The 23,072-nt window shown below is 41.9% G+C and overlaps 2 protein-coding genes across 2 annotated transcripts; both read right to left on the bottom strand.

The window, feature by feature from the left end:
• Positions 1-1,571: 1,571 nt before the first annotated feature.
• Positions 1,572-10,170, bottom strand: LOC146978289 (BCL2/adenovirus E1B 19 kDa protein-interacting protein 2-like). The gene is made up of 14 exons (XM_085790969.1): positions 10,113-10,170; positions 9,233-9,522; positions 8,428-8,499; positions 8,287-8,331; positions 8,167-8,202; positions 8,032-8,082; positions 7,758-7,841; positions 6,948-7,109; positions 6,070-6,309; positions 5,880-5,982; positions 4,969-5,100; positions 4,053-4,139; positions 2,065-2,163; positions 1,572-1,925 (listed from the first exon to the last, which is right to left on the bottom strand). The coding sequence occupies exons 1-14, from the start codon at positions 10,151-10,153 to the stop codon at positions 1,901-1,903; spliced, it is 1,467 nt and encodes a 488-aa protein (XP_085647095.1). The 5' UTR covers positions 10,154-10,170; the 3' UTR covers positions 1,572-1,900.
• A 2,057-nt stretch (positions 10,171-12,227) lies between these two features.
• Positions 12,228-22,169, bottom strand: LOC146978288 (exopolyphosphatase PRUNE1-like). Its single transcript, XM_085790971.1, has 8 exons — positions 22,103-22,169; positions 18,747-18,851; positions 18,320-18,519; positions 16,275-16,459; positions 15,468-15,626; positions 14,939-15,033; positions 14,679-14,840; positions 12,228-14,533 (listed from the first exon to the last, which is right to left on the bottom strand). Exons 1-8 carry the CDS (start codon positions 22,139-22,141, stop codon positions 14,015-14,017), a joined length of 1,464 nt encoding a protein of 487 aa, XP_085647097.1. The 5' UTR covers positions 22,142-22,169; the 3' UTR covers positions 12,228-14,014.
• Positions 22,170-23,072: the final 903 nt, after the last annotated feature.

The raw sequence follows: 23,072 nt of genomic DNA, 5'->3' as shown, positions 1-23,072 counted from the left end.
CCGCAGACCATTTTCCTGTTCTGGTGTAAGAAATGACCACAGTGTTCCCTGTCACACACACATAATAAATGTCTTCACAGGTAACAACAAGTCTGTTCTGGTCTCTCATTGGCTGTTAGTCTGACGGCCGCCACCGCCACGTGACTGACGATTTCTATTTCTTCTGTCAACGATCAACAACAAACAAACACTTCAAACAGAACAAACAAACCGTGCATATGTGTGTGTGTGTGTGTGTGTGTGTGTGTGTGTGTGTGTGTTGGACCACTCTGTGCTGGTTTTAGTCCAAACAACATCCAGATGTGGATATAAATATAGGCTATATATATATAAAAAACAGTGATTCTGAGTCTGTCGTCTTCTCCTTTTGTCCTTTACAGATGTTCCTGTGGACAAAAGACCAAACACATCTGTCGTCTTGTCTTGTTGCTGCTGTGTGTGTGGACCAACACACGATCGCACATACCTGAGTGAGTCTCCTGTACCCGGCACCGGAGGCACCGCTCAGCCTCCTATCACCTGTTCATGACACCGAGCCTGTTTGCCTTCCTCCTCCTCCTCCTCCTCCTCCTCCTCCTCCTCAACTGGTTCAAAAGGTCATGTACATAAAGATGTGTCTCCATGGAAACACAACTCCATTCCTTACTTCAGCATTTTTCCTTCTTTCTTTCTTTTTTTTTTTTGGTAAAATCTGAAACTTTCCGCCCCCGTGCAGGAAGAACTGGACAAACTGGATGGAAACAATCAATCACAGTTTATCTCTGACTTCAGGTCGCCTCACACGGGAGAAAAGAAAAAACAAAACACAAACACACCAGATAAAGATGAAAATAACAGTGCATTGTGATTTTTTATTTTTATTTATTTTAATTCAGCACCAAAAACATGAACAAATACATCTGTTCTGATGCAAGGCACTGATCCCAGGCAGCGGCTGCTGGTTCAGCTGCTGGAAATACTGAAAGTGCAGAGTGAGTAAAAAACCTTCACCAGTTTCTCAAAAAACTTCAGATTGATTTCAAAACATTCCACATGAAAAAACATTTAGCAAAAAAACTAAACAGAAATAAAAACAAACACTTTTCACCTTTTGTATGTGTAAAAAAAGAAAAAAAGTTGACATGTCCAGAAAAAACTAAACCAGAAACCTGCAGAGTAAAGTAGATTTTTGTACGGTTTGTTCAGTTTTAAAGATGGTAATCATTTTTTATCCTGTTAAAACACGAGTTTGGCAAAAATAGAAATTAATAATACAATATAATACAATAATATTGAAATATTAATTTCACGATATCTTAGGTAACTTTTACCTTCCCTGAACAAATTATTTGAGAGTGAGACTGAAATGTTTGATCTAATGTTTAAGGTAAGACAGAAATGATGATGAAATCTATACTGAAATATTAATTTGTGATCACAATATAATAACTTTTTCCCTGAACTAATTATTTGAAAATGGGACTGAAATGTTTGATCTAATTTTTAAAGTAAAGCATAAATGATGATGATGATGATGATAAAATGTATTATGTATGAAAATAAAATTAATGGAAATGTTTTTTGTGTGATTACTTTTGGACAGGATTCTCCCTGATTACAGTAAAACTTAAAGTGCTGTAACACTGTTTACAAAGTGACCTGTGGGTGAAAAGAAAGAAAGCAGCCACGTTGTGATGGCGTCTCGCTGCTCTGCAGAGATCTGCTCACTGACACGGCAGCGGCAGCAGCAGCAGCATTAGTCCTTAAACACTGACTGGGTGTCACCGAGCAGGACACTGGTGGATCTCCACCTGCTGGATGTGGAGCGGAGCAGGTAGATAAGATGTAAAAAGGCCCAAGAAGAACTCCCAGTGGTTTGTGCATGTGTTTCTGAAGGATGCAAGTCCTCCTTTCAGCGGTTTCACCTGGATAAGGTCTGGTCGTACCTGCGCAAAGCAACAGAAATGATGAAATATTGAATTACAGGCTTATTTTGAACACGTTACACTGTCTCTTTGGGTTATTTTGTGTTGTGCGCTGACGACAGAAGAAGATGTTGAGGTGTCGAGAGGTTTAAACACTCACTCTTTGACACAGTCTGGTATCTGCACGTGCTCAGTGGGGATGAGATGAGACAGATACTCGAGGCTGTCGACAAACTGGAGCTTCCTGCTGAACTTAGAGCTGAGGAGGAGGAGGAGGATGGGGATGAGACAATTTAATTTAACTGGGTTTTGTTCGAAGGTTTTGTTTTGGTTTAGTTAGTTTGATTTGTTGGTTTTTAAGTCAGGCATGTCCATAGTCCGGCCCGGGGGCCAATTGCGGGCCATGTTCAAATTCCCACTGGCCCACAGCCTCTGTCATAAAATCAATAATATGCGGCCGCCAGCACATACAAAAAAAAAAACACGTTAAAAAAAAAGCTATTTTATATTTCACCAGAAGATGGCAACAGACCTGCAGCCCCACGCTAGCCGCGCGACCCTTGACCCTTTCCAGCCCATTTCTAAAATATAATATAATATAATATAATATAGGTATATAATATGCAATGTTTCAAATGAACCTAGACATGTTTAAGCTTCCTGAACGTTTTTTCTTTCCAGACCGACCTTTTCTTCATTTTATGTGGTCTTCAAATATGAAAAGCAGAGTGATGATTTTGGTAAAAACTTGTTTAAAATGTATTTATATTCTATGTGAGGAAATTAAAAGAATTCCATTTGCAATTTAAAAAAATGTATTAAATAGTTCATTTGCATTTAATGTTAATGGTTCAAAGGCTGTCAGGCTGAATGGTCGGCCCCCCACACATTATCACCTCACCAAATCTGGCCCTCTTTACAAAAAGTTTGGACACCCCTGGTTTAAATTAACTGGTTTGTTTTTCAAAATGAGATGTACGTGTTCAGGAAGGTCTCACGGTTCTGACTATATAAAATTTCTGCTCATGTCAGGTACAGATTTGTCGCATAGTGAGGGAGTTCAAGGGGTTCGTATAGCCCTTTCTCCCATACATTTCTATGTGTCCCTTTGTAAACAATAAGCATGTCAAAAATCACCATGGCATGACAGACAGACAGATGTAACATAATGTAAAGGTCTTTATTTTGTAACATTGGGAAGGCCCACCTCTAAAAAGGCGACATGTACATTGTGTACTGCTCTAAACATGAAGGGTGGCAGTAGTGAAAGAAATGTTGCTGATTGTTATTTTATAATTATAAGTGTGTAACACTGAAACATGCATGTTTCTCATGACAGGCAGCTATTATAATGTACATGGCTCTCTTTATGCTGACACAATCAGATTGTGTGAGTCAGGACATCTATACTGTTGGTATGTGACCTATGACAGAGTGAAACTTGGAAAAGACCTGCTCAGGGTGGTGGAGCAGGTCTGTTCCAAGATCTAGCCACATGTCTGTAAGAAGATATTATATCATCACATACAGTTTATACATCCTCTTTAAGAAGATATTTATACCAAATATGCACAGTCAAATATATTCATTTATTTATTTCTGTCAGCTATTTAACACATTTCCGTTTCAGATGCATCCAAATCTGAAAGGATGCAGTAAACTAACTCTCCCTTTGTTACAGGGACCCACCTCATTTAAAAAAAAAGGAGGTTTAGTTTTCTAGTTCAAGTGGCTGGTTTATTTAGCTGTTTTTGGGGGGTTTATCTGGGTTAAAGCAGAAGTAAGCGATCCGGTCGTTTTGGCTATGGAGTTAGCAGTCCCCGCCCTCGTCCCTACGTCACCACATTCACACGCATCCCTTGGCTGCACACACAGAGAGGACCGCCCCTTTATGCCGTTCTCTCTCCTCATTGGATAAAGGTTGTAGGATACAAGGAAAGTTTTCTCCTCGGCACGGCTTACAGCAGAGCAGAGTGACTGACAGACCCGTGTTTCAGACCAAACACTCTATGTAAGTGATTGCTGTCGGAAGATACAACTATTTAAGACTTATATTAACACAAATATTCCGCTTACTTCTGCTTTAATTTGCTGGTTTATTTACTTTACTTTATTTTCAGTAGCAGATAAAGTGAGTGATGAACTGACCTGATGAAGGGTTTGATGATAGTGATGAGGGCTTTGATGTACCAGGTGGGGTGAACCACGTAGAAACCCTTCAGGTTCTTCCTCAGTCTGCACAAACACAAACAGGTAAAAGTCAACCTCCTCATCGGTCTCTGCTAAAAAAAAACAACCCACTAAGAGTTGCTCCAGGTAGAAATCAGTGTGCACACAGAGGCCTCACAGATAACTGGGTCTGTCTTAAAGAATAAAGTCCAAGTTCAGACCCGGAGTTCAAACCGTGCAAAGTCAAAAGGTGGAGTCCAACCTTTCAAGGACAGGAGGACGACTGTGGACAACGGCAGCAGCTCGGCTCCAACGCACCTGTACATGACTGTACCTGACTGCACCTGAATGTATCTGGTCATTCCTGTCTGTGCTGTAACTGAATAATCAAGCTCAAAGTTCAAGGTAACTGACATTAAGTCTCAACCTGTGCCTTTGTTTGTTAATGCATTTCTTCAGTGAGAAAGAAAGAAAGAAAAAAAAAGAACAAATAAAACTGAGTGTAGCCTGATAAGGAAAAGGAAAGGCCTGCTGAGCGAAATGGAGACAGTTGATTGAAAACAGGATGTTAAGTAAATCACAGCTGGATTGTATAAAATTCACCAGAAACATCATCAAAATGGACATTTATTGTGACTTATAAAGATGTTCCAGCACACTGTGTTCAGAGCATGCAGCTAAAGTGACTCATTAAGGAAAGAGAAGCTGCAGAATAAAGATTTGTGTTTGAACAGTGAAGCTCTGATGCCACACGGTGGACACAGACCCAAACAACACTGATGTATAAAACAAAGCCAGACTGCATCAAGATGTGTGATATGTCCTTATACAATTTATGTTTAAAAAAATCAGTATCAAGTACGTATCAAGTAATCTGATACTGAGATGATCGTACCTCCTGTTGATGGTGGTGTAACACTCTTTGAGCCAGCCGATCCCTGGGAGTTTGTCGTTCTGACCTCCAGCGCACAGATAAACTATCACATAGTTTTCTGCAACCATCAGATCCAGAGTCCCGACTACATACCTGCAGACGGACAGGTGGACAGAGACGTTGGCACGTTAACATGTTGCACTTTGACTTCAGTCTCACAGAGGAGCTGACATGACTGCAGTTAGTTTTTTTTTTTTTATATATATAGAATTAATACTTAAAGGGGTAGTTTTACATTTTGGCAAATTGGCCCATTGCCATAATCCTATAGTTTTAGCAGTAGGTTTGTTACCTTTAATTGTCAGTGCAAGCTGTTTTTAGAACGGCGGAGCAGAGCCGCGAGCTGCTCAGAGCTATGCTACGGAGGCTCATGAAATTTCTTGGTTTCCCTCATCAAACTCATCAAATACACAATCCAACAACTCCAAAACGCTCCGGTGGACAAGTTGTGACCTGCACATTCACCACGCTATGAGATAATAACTGAAGGTTACGAGACAGAGTTGTTTTAGAGGCAAATTCATGCAAAACTGCTAAAGTGTGTTTCCATTGGGGGCAGTTTTTCAGCAAGCAGTCTCTGCATTTACCTCTAAAACAACTCTGTCTCATAACGTTCTGTTATTATCCCTTAGCGTGGTGAATGTGCAGGTCACAACTTGTCGTAACATCGTATACGATATATAACGTTATCTATCGCCCTGTCGATTGATTTCCCGCCGGCTTTGTTGTAAACAAATGCACATCGCCAAGAGGAGGGTCAGCAACACAGCGGATAAGCAACCGGACTTGCATAGTTGCCCTTTAAAGATTTTGATTTTAAACCATCACTGTGAGGACGCTTTACATTGGGAGGACATTGCGAATGTTTTTACCTGAACAGATTGTCCATCACATATTGGTAATTCTCCAAACTGTTCTGCGGCAGGTAACAGGAGGAAAACACGATGATGTCATTCATGCCGTCACCATAGTAACCTGAGAAGTGACAGGGAGAGGAAAAGCAGGTGTTAAAGATGAGACCAGGTAAAGCACCACGCTACAGTAACTACAGCGCTGTCGTACCTCCGTGGGACAGAACCCGTAGATACGGCTCCAGGACGCTCATGTTGACCCGGCACTCCTGTGGGGGTTCACCGGTGGAGAAAGAGCGCCACCTTGTGCCCAGATTGTCCACCATGTCCTCCCTCTCCAGAGCTCCGAGACTGCTGTGGTCCGGCCCCGGGGCAGAGGAGGTCTGACCGTCAGACCTCGGTCCGATGGGTCTGCGGCGGAAGGTCGCCACGCCGAGACGCCGCAAGTCATCTGCAAAACAGGTTCAAGTTAAAGCGATAGTTCACCCAAGATTGAAATTTCACTCATTATCTACTCACCCTCATGTTGACTAAGGGCTGGGAGAAGTTTCAGAGTCCTCCGTGGCTTCTCTGAGTTACAGGGGGTCTCGGCGTAGCAGTGCATGTCCATATAACGGTTGCAAATGGATACCAACTGTCTTCGTAACAAAAAGACACACCAAAAAACATCCAAATACCTCCATGCTGCTCGTATGTAATGTCCGTCTTGTATTGAAGCCCCGAAATGCGAAATTGTCCCGAAAAAAATTAAATAAGTCTATATTTCAAGCTTGTTTTGTAGCGGAAGCTTCTTGAAGCTCCTCTTCCCGGTTTGTCCAAATTTGACGAGCAGCATGGAGGTATTTGGATGTTTTTTGGTGTGTCTTTTTGTTACGAAGACAGTTGGTATCCATTTGCAACCGTTATATGGACATGCACTGCTACGCCGAGACCCCCTGTGACTCAGAGAAGCCACGGATGACTCTGAAACTTCTCCCAGCCCTTAGTCGACATGAGGGTGAGTAGATAATGAGTGAAATTTCAATTTTGGGTGAACTATCCCTTTAAATATCGTGCCCCGCACCCATTGCTCGACCTCTGACCTCTTACCTTCCACGTCCAGGTCGTACATGGGGAAGTGCAGCGATTCGGTGTCCGATGGCGTTTCTATAGCATCAAGGTCGAAATCGAGCCCCGTGTCATCATCGTCTTCAGGAGCAGGGGAGAGGAAGGCGGAGGGGAAGTCGTCAGAGATGGTCGACTCGCTGCGACCTGAGGATCGTCAACATCAACAGTTGATTAACTTTTAACTGGTTCTCTGTGTAAGAGTGAGTTCCTTGATAAATCTCCAATAGGACCTGAGGCGTTCCACCAGGACCACTTTTAGGGCCACTTCTTTTTAAAGGGACAACAAGGAGTTTGTATTTGGTTATAAAAAAGTCTCATATTAATGTGGATGAATCTACGTTACCCACACTTGTTAGGCTCCATTTTTGATAAATATATATCGTTTTGTCTTGATTGTTATTTTGTTATTATTGTTAGTGGTGGAAATGGTGGGCAAGCCGACCCTGCCCGGCGGGTCATGGTAATAACGCCGCCGAATCGCCGTTTATGGTCGGAACTACGACGGTATCTGATTGTCTTTGAACCTCTGACTTTCATTTTTGATGAATGAAAACATTGAAAACGGTCCAAGAATTTCACCGTGCGCGCGGAGGCTCATGGGAAATGTAGTGTGAAAACACTTTGCTTTCCAAAACTCCTCGTTGTCCCTTTAATCTACATGTGTTTACCCTCTTTGATGTCACAGTTATGCTGATGATACTCAACTTTATGAAGGAAGTTTGATCTTGAAACATCAAGTTTTGGCTCAGAGGTCGAGGTCTTATTTGTCTGAATTGTATAAACCGTTATTACCTAAAGACAGACTGAGAGTTGGAGCCACCAGGACTTTCTTCTTCATTGGCCGTGGCCCTGATAAGGCCAGACTGCTGGGAGGATCTGCAGACAGGAAGTGAGGACACGCACAAAACGTTATTGTACCATATAATATTTTTTCTCGATGTAGAGAAGTGACATAAATAAAACCGCTTCTGTTTTGTTGGTTGCTGGTCTGACAGTAATTATACCAATTATGCTGTAATTACAAAAATTATTTATCAGAAAAAAAAACTTGGTGTTCTGGTTGTACCTGGTCTTTCTCTGGTCGGGGTCGATGAGCTCTGCTGAGACTCGACTTCGTCTGTTGAGACAAGACAAAGACTGGAGATCAGAGAAGGAGAAGACAAGAAAAGGAAGAAGACCAAGAGGAAGAAGAAGAGGTTACCTGGTTCAAAAGCAAACACCTGCTCACCATCTTCTGCTGCAGAGAAGACGAGAGGAGGTGATGAGGACAGACAGACTTTAATCTGAGCAAGAGACGATGATGACGGACGACTTTTCTCACCTTCCTCATCTTCTGCTGTGTTTTTTTCCAGTGGCTCCTCTTCATCTTAAAAACAAAACAAAACAAAAAATCTCAAAGTGAACAAAGACAACAGGACCTCTTTGACACACAAAAAACAACATTTTCCCTTTTCCTGTTTACCTGCTGACTCAGCACCTGTTTCTGTCATGGCAACACTGTTTCCTTTCAGAAATTCACCTGTTTCCTCCTCGCCTGAGGGTGAAGATAAGAAATATTTAGAAACGACCGTTAGATAAATTGTACATTTGAGTTTTAAAGTCAAGGTTGCATGTGTTGTGATCTATGAGGATAAAAACCTTAGATATAATAACATGGACTCAAGACCAATAATATCACAATTTAAATCCTAAAAAAACAAAACTCACTTAAATGATTTTAAAGTCGGATGGCCCTCACTATCTACTAGGTGTGATCGACATTGGATTTTATTTATTTTTAAAGCTCTTACTGGTCTCTTACCATCTTATATTAACTCACTAGTATCTTTTAATGCAGTTCTCCATCATACACGCTCAAAAGACTGGCTCACACTGCAGGTTCTCTCTGTTAACACCGAACTTGGAAAGACCAGTTTCTCTTACTGTGCACCTACAACCTGGAACACTCTGCAAAATCATTTGAAACTTACCTCACTTTTATCAAAAGGACAATTTAAAACCATAACTACATCTTATTTTACCTCTAACTGCTCCTGCTTTTAACTATGTTTCAATTTATCCTAGTCACCTTTAAATTCTGGCATTCTGTTATGTTTTTGTATGTTTCAAATGTCTTGTCTTTTGTCCTTATATGTTTTGTGTTTCATCTCGGCTATATTGTAAATGAGGTTACTCCTCAATATATCTCCGGGTTTAAAAAAAGGTTATAAAAAAAAAAGAAGAAAAAAAAAGATAATATCCTGGGTCTTTAGACAACACCGTAATACCTGTTTGATCATCAGTGACTGAAGTATTACTAACAGCCTCAGTAGTGTTAGCAATGGACGCAGTATCAGTAGTACCAGTACCATCACAAGCACCAGTTGTATTAGTAGTGTCCGGGGGATCTGCGTCAGTAGTAGTTGGATCAGTATCGCCAGGTGGATCAATAGTATCAGTTGGATCGGTAGTAGCAGTAGTAGCAGTAGTATCTGCAGTATCTGTAGTTTCCATGCTGTTAGTCCTGATACTGTTAGTGGTGTTGATGTTCTCGGGGTCTTCAGCTGCCAGTAACGACCTGTTCACAGGAAAACATGGATATTTTAAAATCACACAGACTGGAGACATGAGAATAATTCAAGATTGTATTATGTCAGAAGAATTGATTTGATGTAGCAAGCGTCTACTTTTTTTTCTTTCATTTATTAGTTGATTTGTAATGGGACTCTGCATATTCATGAACATACAAAAAGTAATAATTTGTTATAAATATGCCAGATTTGACTCAAGAGCTAATTTCATAATTAATTATCACAATCTCTGTTTGCAGACAACTCTTTGCTTTTTCTCCAAGACTCCACTCGAGGTAACAGGTAGCCTTTACTTCCACATGCAATGCACTCTGATCTTTACTCATGTAAACAAAACCTTTCCACCTCCACCGATCTATAAGCTGAAACACTGTGCGACCGTTGAAGTGGTTTAATGTCAGTTTGCCCCAGGGCAACTGTGGCTACACACATACAGTAGCTTACCACCACCGATGTGAATGTGGTTTGAATGAATAATGGTTACTGTACGCGCTTTGGGTATTGGATATCAATACAAAAGCGATATATAAATGTAATCCATCATTATTATTATTACTAATAATGTGTTTTATGTGACCTGGGGGTGTCGTCCTCTTGTTCTTCCTCTCTGGACTCCATGTTGTTTCTGTTGCTGCTGCTGCTGGTGATGATGATGAAGATAAAAACATGATCAGAAGTTCATAATTAAAAGTTGCACATGTGTTTGTTAGTAGTAACCAGATCAGATGGTTTAATTGTCAGCAGAGCATGGGGTGGATTATTGACCAATTACTAAGACCCTTGCATTTTGTTATAGACACATTATAACAACCACAAATGGATCCAAACTCAACAAACCTAACAGAAATTTGATGAATCATTTTCTCTTGCATAAAAACCAGGACGAACTAACATATGATCTGACTCCACCCAAAACAGAAAGGACACACTGTGGACAACATTGCCTCTTCTTGATATGGGAGTTTATGAAGACTACACCTGAATTTACTGAACAAAAAGGTGCTATGAAAGAATCTAGATCTAATCAGTCCATTAAAAACAAAAAACACTGTTGGAGAATTATTTAACAAGATATCCGTTTGTCTGGCACTTGTTAAATGAAGCTGGAGAAGTCACCATTTGCTTTCCATACAGTCAAGAGGTTTAGTGTCTGAGACGGTTATAAACAAAGAGTGCACTAAACCAGTGTGAGTGAACGAAGTGCCACCATACTGTTGGCTACCGGTGTATGAACTTGACTTGATCTGATCGAGTCGTATCAAACTGCTGAAGCAAACTTTATTTAAACAGCCTGTTATCTTAAAGAAACAGTTCACAGAGGCATGTGAGGGGGAGAAGGTCGAACTACAAAATAAAGAGACAAACCAAAGAGGAAGTCGACAGAGACAGAAAGAGAGAAAATAAAACAAAAACTTACAACAGCAGGTGAAGGAAGGAGGTCGGTCGACGCTCTCTCTCTCACAACAGAGACAACAGAGTCACACTAGCAGCCAGGTCAGGTGAGACAGGTGAGACGGGTTCAGGACAAACAGTCAAGATCAGTGAGAAACCTGCTGCCGCTCACCTGGAGACTCACCTGATGACATCACGGAGGCTTTTTTATGAGTTTACAACTGGACTCTGACACCTCAGCTGCCTCTCTGCACCTCACCTCTCTCTCCTTCACCACCTCACCTCTACTTCTCTTTAACTGTCTGCACTGCCTCACCTCCCTCTCCCTCTCTCTCTCTGTACTTTCAACCTACCTGACGGAGGTGTGGCAGCAGGTTGCAGCAACGAGGGCCTGGCCCCCCCGTTGCCGTCGCAACCGTTGACTGTGCAAGCAAATGGTTGCAAGGGTGGAAAGAAACTGCAGCGTGCTTGTTCCTACCTGCACGAAATGATACAACTCACGTGTGTTTGTGCTATGAGGTTTTTTCTTTGGGCGTGTGTCAAAGTGGTTAATAGAATAGAACAGACCTGCAACTGCCACCAGGATAGAAAATGAATGGTTGAATAAATAAATGTAAAAAAAAAAAAATGTAAACATGTATTTGTTGTCATGTGTGTCTTGATGGTGTCTTTATGTGTCTATATATATGTAAAAAGGGGGATGGAAATCTATAAGTTATATATCAACTATATTTGTCGAAGGGCCAGAATTTTTCTCAACAGACACCCCGAGGGCCGGAAGGCCTAGATTGAAATTAAATTCACCTTTTTGCTTAATAATTTGATTGTTTATATTTTATATTTTTATTTCTCTTGTGCACATCATTTTTATTTATACACATCTTTGGTGTTTTGTATGATATATAATTACAAATCTTGACATATATATATCCTATGCTTTGTCCATCCCTTTTTCAGGCCAGGTGTTGTTGTTTTCTAACTGTGCTGTTGCTGTATTGGTATGTTGGTGTCTGTAGTTTGTTTTGTCTGGTTGCTGTGGTCTGATTTGAAATAAACTAGAAAAGAAATAATAATGATGATAAATGCCAATGACAACAACAGGTGGGATAATGAAAAAAAATGTGGGCGCAGAGCAGCAGTAATGTAGTTTCACAGCTTTTACTTTACACCAGAGAAACTCCACAGGATGAACATCAGCATCTCTAAAAGTTTTTATTTTATTTTTTTTTATTCATTTTATTGCCTTTCATGTCACTATGAAAAGAAAAACTAGAGAGAAAAAAAAACTCATGACAGCCTCCATCATGTCACTGTTTTATTTTGCAAAACAAAGTAGGCTACTTCTGGAGAATTCTTTTATTACCAATGCATGCTGGGAAGTGTGTGGGAATAAGCGAACAGTGTTAAATAATACTGTGTAGACATTACAGTACAACCACACACCAGAATGATACAACTTTAAACCACCAGGGGGCGACATGGTGCAGCGAGAGACACAATCCCAGACCATCAGACGATGACGGTGCCGTCGTATACACACGACATACGGTGTCATGCCTCCACAGCTTCTTTTCAATGTATGAAAAATTACAGAGGAAATATATTTTTAACATGACTTTTCTTTGATGCAGGGTGACGAGGGGTTAAATCATCTGGGGGCGTCTGATCAGATGGAGCTGAAACACTTGTAATAAAATCTTACAATCAATGAGAGAGCCGTCTGTCTGGCAGCGGGTGAAGGTCAGTGTGGAGCAGAGTGTAATACAACCTGACCTCAGACTGAAGACTCTGATGCTGAGGATGATGGAGGAGGTTTTTACTGAGGCCAGAACAGAAACAGCTTCACCGATCAAACAGGACGACCGTCTTTAAAAATGAATGAAATGAATGAATGAAACTACAGAGTTTTATTAATTTGTCTCAGCTGAAGAAGAGCTCATCAGTATGTCTGCTACATTAAGTCTTTGACCCACAGATTATTATTGTTGCTGGCGTGTGATTAAAATCAAAACCAATAGTTGATCAATAGGTTGTTAAAGAGGAACTATGCAAGTCCAGTCGCTTTCCTGCTGTTTTGCTAACCCTCCTTCCGGCCATGTGCATTTGTTTGCAAGGAAGCCGATGCAAAAACCCTCCATGGAGCGGTGGATAACGTTATTTATCATATGCGATGTGATATTTGTGTAATCTTATCTGTCATTAACAACAGGTTACGGGTTACAGGGAGTGTTTGTGTTGCGACGCTGGTCTTGCAAGGTTTTCGGCCAAGAGACGCTATAGCTGGAAGGCAGAGAGCCTCCATTCTCCCTCGTAAAAAGTTACAACTCATTCATTTAACCATCACAATTACTCTGAACCTGTTAAATTAAAGGGATAGTTCAACATGATGGCAAATTGGCCCATTGCCATAATCCCTATAGTTTTAGGAGTAAGTTCGTTACCTTTAATTGTCAGTGCAAGCTATGTTTAGAACGGTGGAGCAGAGCCACGAGCTGCTCAGAGCTACGCTACGGAGGCTAATGGGATTTCTTGGTTTCCCTCATCAAACTCATCAAATACACAATCCAACAACTCCAAAACGCTCTGGTGGACAAGTTGTGACCTGGACATTCATCACGCTATGAGATAATAACATAACGTTATGAGACAGAGTGGTTTTAGAGGGAAATTCATGCAAAACCACTGATGCGCGTTCCTGTCTGGGGCAGTTTTTCGGCAAGCAGTCTCTGCATTTACCTCGAAAACAACTCTGTCTCGTATCGTTCCGTTATTCTCTCATAGCGTGGTGAATTAAAGGACAATTAAAGGTAACAAACCTACCCCTAAGACTATAGGGATTATGGCAATGAGCCAATTTGGCAAAATGTTGAACTATCCCTAAAAAGGTAAATATGTAGCACAGTTTAGCTAAAAATGCATCATAATTCCTCTTTAACTAAACTACAAGTTTTAACCAGCAGGTGGCGTCTTTAGAGTTTATCCTCTGGGCACCAGGAAAGTCTGTTGAGATACTTCAGTCTGGACTCTGGAGTCAAATCCTTGAACAAACTTTTTGTGTTTCCACCCTCCTCCTCCTCCTCCTCCTCTCTAGTTTCCCCTCCCCACCTGCTCCTCCTCCGCTCTTCCCATCCTGCTGAACTTCTCCAGCAGAGCTTCCTGGTTGAAGCTGCCGTCCAGCGGGCAGCCGTCCACCAAACTGTTCATCGGCGGCGGCGGCGGCATCATCATCCTGCTGCCGTACTCCTCCTCCACATTCCCATAATCCTCCGCTCCCAGCTGCAGCCGCCGCCGGTGGTGGCGGCAGGCGGAGAGGACGTAGGGCGGCCGGTCGTTGTCGGGGAGATCGGCCGACTCTTTGGTGACGGGAAACGTGTCGTAGATCATCACGTCTGATTGGTCAAACTGGTCCTCCAGCTCCTCGCCGCCTGCCCCACAATGCACCTCTCTGTGCCACCAGCCGGACAGGATGTTCGTGAGCACAGGGAGCACGTTTCTACGAGAAGCCAGAGCGTTGCCCTGGTGATAAGCCAGGATGTCCTTATATGGGCTGCCGGCAGGAGACAGGCAGAGGGCGGGGCTACAAGTGTTCAAGAGGGCGTGGCTAATCTGGAGGGCGGAGCAGGAGAAAGCAACCTTTAAACAACTTCTTTGTCATTTCATTAATACTAATAAAAGGTAATTGGCAATTTAATCCTAATATGATCCACATTTTAAATCTAATCCTAATCCTAACCCCAGCCACCACACCTACCTCCTGCCTGTACGTTAGGGTGGAGCTGTAGACGGCCACCTGCCTCACAGGCTCCTCCGATTGGTCCCTGAAGGATATCGTCATGGCAACCAGAGCATCCAAATGATGCGATTGGCAAAAGTGGCAAAGCTCGTGCTGCAGGTTCTTCCTCCGCAGGAACGACTGCAGGCACAGACGAAGCCGTCACAACACAAAACTCCCAGAATTTTAGAAATTTAAACAAATTATTCAAATTAGTCAATGATGGAGTTGATATTTACGTCGAGACTCATGTAGACGACGCTAACAGCTGCTTTCAGGTTGCCACTGGCAACCGTCCTCATGTTGTTCAGGAGGAGCTGCTCTGTAGTGAAACCTGACACACACACGCAAACAAACAAACAAACAAACAATGACACTATTATTTCATAAAACATGATTCTTACGGCGTGTTCACACCGAATTTTTCACGCGATAAGATTACATACAAAGTCAATGTACAGACGCGAATGGACACGAATTTGTGGCAGCGGCGCGAATGACGCGAATGAAGCGAAAACGCGAAATTCGCCCGTTCGCTCGGGTTCAAAATATTGAACTCAAGTGAAATATTCGCACGAATGCCGCGAGTAAAAACAAATATTCCAGTGGGCAAACTCGAGCGAGTAGAGCGAGGCGAATATTTTACTCGCGTCCGGTGTGAACGCACCGTTAAAGCCGTTAAAACCACTAGTGGTAACATCATCACATGTTGTAACTGCAGGTACCATCTCTAAGATACCAGCCGACAGCGCCCCCTGTGAGTTTTACCTGACACGTCAAACTTTGCTGTGTTGAGAGCGGTGTGAAGAGCGCCCCTCTGTGGCAGGTCGGGGAACTGCGTCTGCAGCAGGTGGATCATCTGGACGTCTTTCACTGTCACTTTACCGACTGCAGGAGACAGATTCACACAGTCCACCACCATCACACCTGCAGCGAGGACACACAGGAGACACATTCAGTACGTTTACATGACACTTGAAAAACCGAATTATTGCCTTAATCCGACTGTAACTGGACAACTGAAGTGCATGTAAACGCGTTAGTCCTACTAATATCGGATGTATACGCCTTAATTGGAGTTTAACTGGACAACGCATGTGCGGTGCGCCTGCTCTACACCCTGCGCACTGGCGTAAGACCCTGGAACAAAAACATCCAAGAAAGCCGGTCGCAGAAGCGTTGTGGCGTTCTCGTCTGCCTCTGGAAATCATCATGACCAGCCACGAGGGATGGTGTGCACCTTATCTGCACAATAAGTAATGCGCACATTACGTTTGAGATGAACAAAGCTGCATGATTAACCATCTCGCTGTTGTTCAAAAACGCCGGTCTGCCACCGCCTGGCTAATAGGTCAACCGGTAAACGGGCCGTCTTAACTCGCTGGAACGACGCATTACGCCACCTGGTGTTGAGGAGGAGGACACGTTCCCGTCAGTTGTTCGATTTTCTCAGTTACATGTAAACTGGCACAAGGACAGAAGTCCGATTAGACGCCAAAATCGAATTTGTGACACGTCAGCGAGGACAGACAGGAGACACATTCACACCTCGGTCTGCGAGTCTGTGAGTCTCACCGTACAGCAGCAGAGCCAGCTGTTGGTCCAGGATCTCCGGGGCGCTGGACAGAATCCGCTCCAGCACTAACGCGGTGGTGGACATCGCCATCTCCATGGTGACAGGACAGGAGAAGGAGGCGGTCCTCTCCGGCTGGCGGTGGTCGACGACCTCCACGACCGCCGCCTCCAGGTGTCTGTCGCCGCTGAGGAACCAACAGGACAACAGCTTCAGATTAGCGTGAATGTGACCAGGAATCTTTGTGTCTGGATATTAAGGGATAATTTCCGTTTTTTACAACCTGGACCTTATTTCTAGCATAAAATACGATCATTTTACTCACCCAGACAACTTTGGTGTCATTTAGAGTCGCTTTGACGAAAATTAGCCCCAGTGGAGCGGCGCGTTGTATAATACGAGAACACGGAGCACCCAATGCAGCCTCTAAATAACACATTATCCGCTGCAAAACTCGTTCATTTCACCAATATTTTGTTATGATACACTACACTGTAAGAAAAAGCTGTGAATTTACAGCAGAATTATCATGTTGTATTTTTTGCATTGTGGGAAATTTAACCGAAACTACACATGTGAAGCCGGATCTGTTCCTCTCTTTGTCGACCCTTCATCCACCCCCATCTAGCAAATTATTTGGTGAGTAGCAGTTTTATTTCATTTGTAAATTGGTACAAAGTAAATTGGCAGTGTTTTCAGTTTGTTTTCATCAGCCTATTGCAAATGTGCATGTCATGACAGAATGATTCGGTAGCTAGCTAAATTTTCACAGATGATAGATGAAGTGAATTCATGAAGCATTCATATAATGCCTTAATGGTGTAACACACCACAACATAAGAGGTCTGTTCATTCTGAGGTATTCCAGATTTTAAATTTTAGCTCAGAAATTTAGTGCTTTAGTACTTTTTCTAGTCAGTATAAGACCACTGTTGTTGCTGTTGTTGTTACCATGTTTGCTGAGTTCTTTGAGCATCATTTACGGTACAGTTTTTGACATATTTCTTTGACATTACACATAGGCCTACTGAAGACTATTTGCTGCTGCGCTACTGATCACAGTAAGTATTTGTGAGTTGTTGTTCATATTGCACGGTGCTTCCTGTTTGTTGAATCATGGTCAAGTTTGCAATAATCTTTTCTTTGTCAGGTATATGCACCTCAGTTGCCTATGTGGGGTACATGAAAAGTCACAGCAATATTAGACCTGTAGTGTTGTCTGCCTGATTGCAAATTGCAAAAATGTGCAGGTGAAAGCAGTGAGCACATCTTAATTTACCAGGGCAATTCTTGGTCAAGTTTCAGGTAAACAACAGGAAACTTCAGCGCTGGATGGTCAGCATCGAGGGCCATGTCGTATGTGAGGGAATCCAACCCACCTTATTTTCCACCTTTTCCCACTGTCTGATGAGACACTATTAATTGCAGGTGCTTCATAAACCCTGAGAGGCACCAAAGGCTGGATGGGGCACCAGCACCACAAGCAAAAGGATGACAGCAGTCAAACCACATGTACTGTATCCACATGCTGAAAGACTCATGGAATTTCAGCAGGACTTCATTTAGGTGAGATTATTCAATCCCATAACACACACAGACCATCTTGTCTCATTGCTTTAATTCAATTTATGACTTATCTATTGCTCAATTGTCTGTAACTCAAATACAGTACAAAACTGTAGTTTTTAGTAACAGTAACAAATATGTAATTTTACAGTAGCATAATGGTAACCCAGCTGCCAGTTGTTTACTGTTTTTATAATAAAAAAACAGTCCCATATATCAACATCCGGCGCCTGTAGATTGACTACTAACCTCTGACCTGGATGATAATGTGTTATTTAGAGGCTGCATTGCGTGCCCCGTGTTCTCGCATTATACGGATATACGCGCCGCTCCACTGGGGCTAATTTCGTCAAAACGACTCCAAATGACACCAAAGTTGTCTGGGTGAGTAAAATGATCGTATTTTATGCTAGAAATAAGGTCCAGGTTGTAAAAAAAAGAAATTATCCTTTAACGACGTTCTCATGGTGTCTCTCTGAACCTCGGCAGGACGCTCTGGTCCACCAGCGTCAGCCTCAGCCTCCTGTCGCCATGGAGACGAGCCAGGTCCACCTCATCTCTGAACACCAGGGTCTCCGTGGCGACGCCGGCCTCTCTCAGCAGCAGCAGGACGTCGGCGCGCAGCTGGAGCCGCGACCGTGGGACGTTGAGGACCGGAAGAACCGGAGAACCGGAGGACGCCTGAGAGCGAGAAGAGACAAAGTGAAAGAATAGAAGAGAATAGAAAAATACTTTATTCATTCCCCTGGAGGGAAATGCAAGTCGTCCAGCAACAACACGTGACAAAATAGACAAAAACACACAAACACACAGCAATGAATAACCTAAAATCATATAAATATCATGAGAGTAAAAGAAGGAGGAAAAAGAAACTGTTGTCTGAACTTCGGGAATCGCTGCTCTCTCACCTTGGACAGGAAGTAGGCCATCGCCAGCGACGACACCACAGAATCCAGGTCACATGACTCACTGCTCAGGATGATGTGGACCCCCTGGTTACCATGGAAACCGGCCTGAGGGGAGGAGGAGAGTTTTTTTTGTTTGTGTGTGTGTGTTTTTTTAAAAAGTATTTTTGGGGCTTTTTGCCTTTAAAGGTTCAGTGTGTAATTATTGACAAGGTTTATTGGCAAAATCTGAATATACTACCCATGAATATATTTGTGTAAGTAATCGCAATAAAATAAAATATGTTTGGTTTTCGTAGCCTTTTATAATTATTCTTTTATATATACATATTGCTTTAGAGAGTGTCGCCATCTTACGCCGCCATGTTGCACGTTTTGCGTTCATAAATAAACCAAAGAAGAAGAAGGCAGAAGGAAACAAGAAGGAGAAGAAAAAAGCAGACATATCGACGGGAGGGGTGAGCGCAAGCGAGTGAGTGAGCGCTGCAAACTAGAATCTGAATGCTATAGATGTCACAGTTTTCCAGCCATTTTACACACTGGGCCTTTAATTGAAAGGACCGTTTAGAGTTGGGGTGTCAAACATGCGGCCTGCGGGCCAAAACCGGCCCGCCAGAGGGTCCAATCCGGCCCACAGGATAAATTTGCCAAGTGTGAAAATTACAAAGAAGACAGAAGAGGCATAATATTGTTGATGTATTTTTCTCAAGAAATTCCAGTTTGTTAAAAATATTTATTTCATTATCACTGTGATTGGTCTCATTGTGCTTGTCTAAAAATAATAATAATCATAGTAAAATGTATTTATAACGCACTTTTGCAAGTGTTCGAAAACTCTTACATAAGGAAAATTATAATACAGAACAATGTACAATTACTGATTCATTTTTACTTAACTTTTTGGTGACCCTTTAATTTACAGGTCGTTAAGTATGGGATAATGTCAAGAAGTAGCCAAGAAATAACAAGTAATTGCATAGTAATGTCAAGAAAAGCCTAGAAATAATGGTCAATTTCATTGTAATGTCATGTTTTTCATAAAGGCAAAAGACTACACATGCTTTTATTTTTTGGGAAAGGCCAGAATTTTTCTCCACCAAGTACAGTAACTGGCCGTCATTTCTAGGCTTTTTCTCTGCAATCAGTCGTTTCATTACTATGAAACTGACCATTATTTCTTTGCTACTTCTAGACATTATGATGCAATTACTTATTATTTCTTGACAGTATCACGTAATTAGCGGCCTGCAAATTAAAGGGTTACCAACTTTTCTTTAGGAGCATGTTCTCAGCACCAGCTGTTTTTAAATTGTCTCTATGAATGAATGAATGAATGAATGAATGAATAGGGGTTGACTGATTGAACTGAACTGAGTGTGAATGTGATCTAATGTTCGTGTTCAGACCGTCAGACCTTTAGACCAAACAGAGCAACGCTCACGTCAGTGTCACATATCAAATCCAAATATTTGAATTTCTGATTTTGGGTTCTTCCGTCTGAAGTTCACTGAGCTCGAGCAAACTGAAACAGCTGACACGTTTAAAACCGTGACGTCTTTTCATCACCTGAGCCGGCAGCAGCGTTCGACTTTCACATCGGGACGTGTGGCCTGTGATAGGCCGAGACGCCTGTCAATCAAGACGTGCCCTTCTTTAATCTTTAATGAAACAGAATATTGGACGGTCTCTCTCCACACAGAGCGGCTGATTAAATCTGCTTCTCCTCTGTGTGTGTGTGTGTGTGTCGGTCAATATTTGCCGTGTCCTGAATCCTCAGGTGAACAAACACGTCTGTGAGTCTCTCAGCTTTTAAACTCATGGAAACCAGAGTGAGCTGAAGAAATAATGAACATGAACATCAGCTTTGGTTTTTTTTGTCCAGTCTGTCTGACTCATCACCAGGGTTGTGGGTGTGTGATCGTTAGCTGAAAGTAAACAAACCTCAGACTCTGTGAAGCTGGTTTCAAAACTAGATCATGTGAAAAATAATCTCTGTATTATGTAATTTTCTGTTTTTAATTTCAACCCAGTTTGACTCAGCTCTGTGGGTTCAGGTCTAGAGACTTTGCAGGTCTTGGACATCATGTGACCCACCTATGATCAATAACTGAAGATATTCATTGGCTTCCTCACTTCTGAGTCTATCCAGGTCGTCCCCCTCCTGATGCGGATCAATGGAGTTTATTTACATTTACAGGAGCCATGGTAACAAGCAGGACACACACTCACACTCACATACACACACTCACACTGATAGTGCGCCTCAGGTTTATGATTAGCTCACATTAGCAGCAGCTGACTCCTCCGGACAACAACAGTCACACTCACAGGTTTTTTCGTTCACTGAAGGATTTAAAGAAAAAAAGAAAAGTCTAAATAAAGAAAAACTTTATCTCACTGTCTAACTGTGTTTTCCAGATAATTTCCTGGAAACGTTCCTCCTAATGTCCTAAAGATGTTCATTACTGAGATGTTTCCATGAGACACAGTTTGGCCCCGATCAGAAGGGAAATGTTTGTCTGACGCCTGTTTATCAAATATACTGCTTTTCACCTTCCTCCTCAGTTACAGTTACTGTTTTTCTTAATAAACTTTCTGCATTTCACTTCAGACCAAACTGTATCGACCTTTCTAGCAATTATCCTTTTGATTTACAGCTAAGTAACTCATCTTTGGGAGCATATAATGTAGCTAATAAAAATGCATAGAAATAAGAGTCATGACATTTAGTGAATGAAATAACTTGGATGCTGCAGTTTAATATGTGAATTTAAAATGTGACAAACTAAGAACAAAACCCTGAGGAACTCCACGAGTAACTACTGAGAGGAGGGTGTCGTCTGCTGGATGTGGAGGGAAGTTTAGGCCTCAACTGATGATCAATAATTCAGATTTTCTGCTGCCTCTGAGTCGAAGAGAGAATAAAGTAAAGCCAGTTTTAGTTGCAGCAGTTTGAGCTCATTTTGAGACTTTTCTCCCTCTGTACAGTGATAAAGTTGTTTCCTTCAGCTGCTCATGATTATCCGCCTGTTTTTTTTTAAAATGGTTTGTTTATCTAAAGAAGAAGTGGGATCGTTTTTTCAGCCCAAGAAGGAATTATGGGTAGTTATTCATTCCTTGATTCAATCAGAAGAACTCAAAATCACCAAATTTGGAGATTTCGTGCGACTCTGAAGTCAAAGCAAAGAGATTGGATGTTGGAAAAGAGCATTATGATAAACATATACAAACAAATCCACTTGTCTACTTAACCCCCTAACCAAAAGTAAGGACTGGTCAAACCTGGTCTTCACTATGTAGCCTGCAACTACACACACACATGCACATGCACACACACAGACAGGTTTGTGTTGACAGACCTTTGCTGCAGCTCTGCTCGTCACCAGCAGCTCGTCCATGTCGTCCAGCGTCTGTCAGTCAGATCAGACTCAGCTGACTGCTGCTCTCTCAACACTATAACACATCCACTGTCCCACCGTCACACCCCCACTGTTCAAACCCTCACCGCTTCCTGTCTCACCTATCAAAATAAAACCAACACACTCACTCACTCTCCCCTTCTATATAATAACAGGAGCTGAGCTTTCACTCTTCTCTCTGGCAGACAAAACAGACAACCAGGAAACACAAAAGCCCCATAATAATCACCTTAATAATTTATGTGTGCATGGTCTGGTTTTTAAACCTGAGGTGTGTTTTGGTTGTTACTCCTTTGTTGTTGTGTTTTTATCCAGCTGTTTAATCTTTTTATATTTCATGTTTGTGATGTAATGATAAGACCTGTGTACCAACCTTCATTATCAATACACCTGCCAGGTATTTTCTTTAATAACAATTGGTTGCTATACAAATAGAAAAATGTTACTGCCATCATTATTTCTAAAAGCTTTTTTTTAAATCTATTTCATTTTTTTTTTTTAACAATAATGTTTATTTTCATATAAAAACTGAGAAGAGATATGAGAATCCGAAACTTGAAAATGTTGGTATTTTTATTAAAGTTTTAAACAATAAAGCAGACATCAAACATGCTGCCATTAATTGCCTATCAATACACTAATCAATTTATCTATTTAAAGGTAAAGTTTTGTTTTTTGGTGAAAACAGCGATGAGATGTTTCCTTTCTGACACCGCCCGTCCCGGGTGGGCGGGGACTTCAACCATCCCTTCACTTGACAACAAACTTACCTCATTTGTTAATCTCATCTCATGACATCCAGAGTGTTAACATCACGCAGATACATTTATCAACCTTATTTAGGGCGTATCAATGATCGATAATCAGATTTTCTTTACGGGAGGACTGGTGGCGCCACCCGCCGGAGCTG

This window comes from Trachurus japonicus, chromosome 11 (assembly GCF_045865225.1).
Source record: "Trachurus japonicus isolate A0001 chromosome 11, Traja_1.0".
Classification (NCBI taxonomy): Eukaryota; Metazoa; Chordata; class Actinopteri; order Carangiformes; family Carangidae; genus Trachurus; species Trachurus japonicus.
The sequence above is the reverse complement of the archived record's forward strand: the minus strand, read 5'-3'. Positions and strand labels throughout refer to the sequence as shown.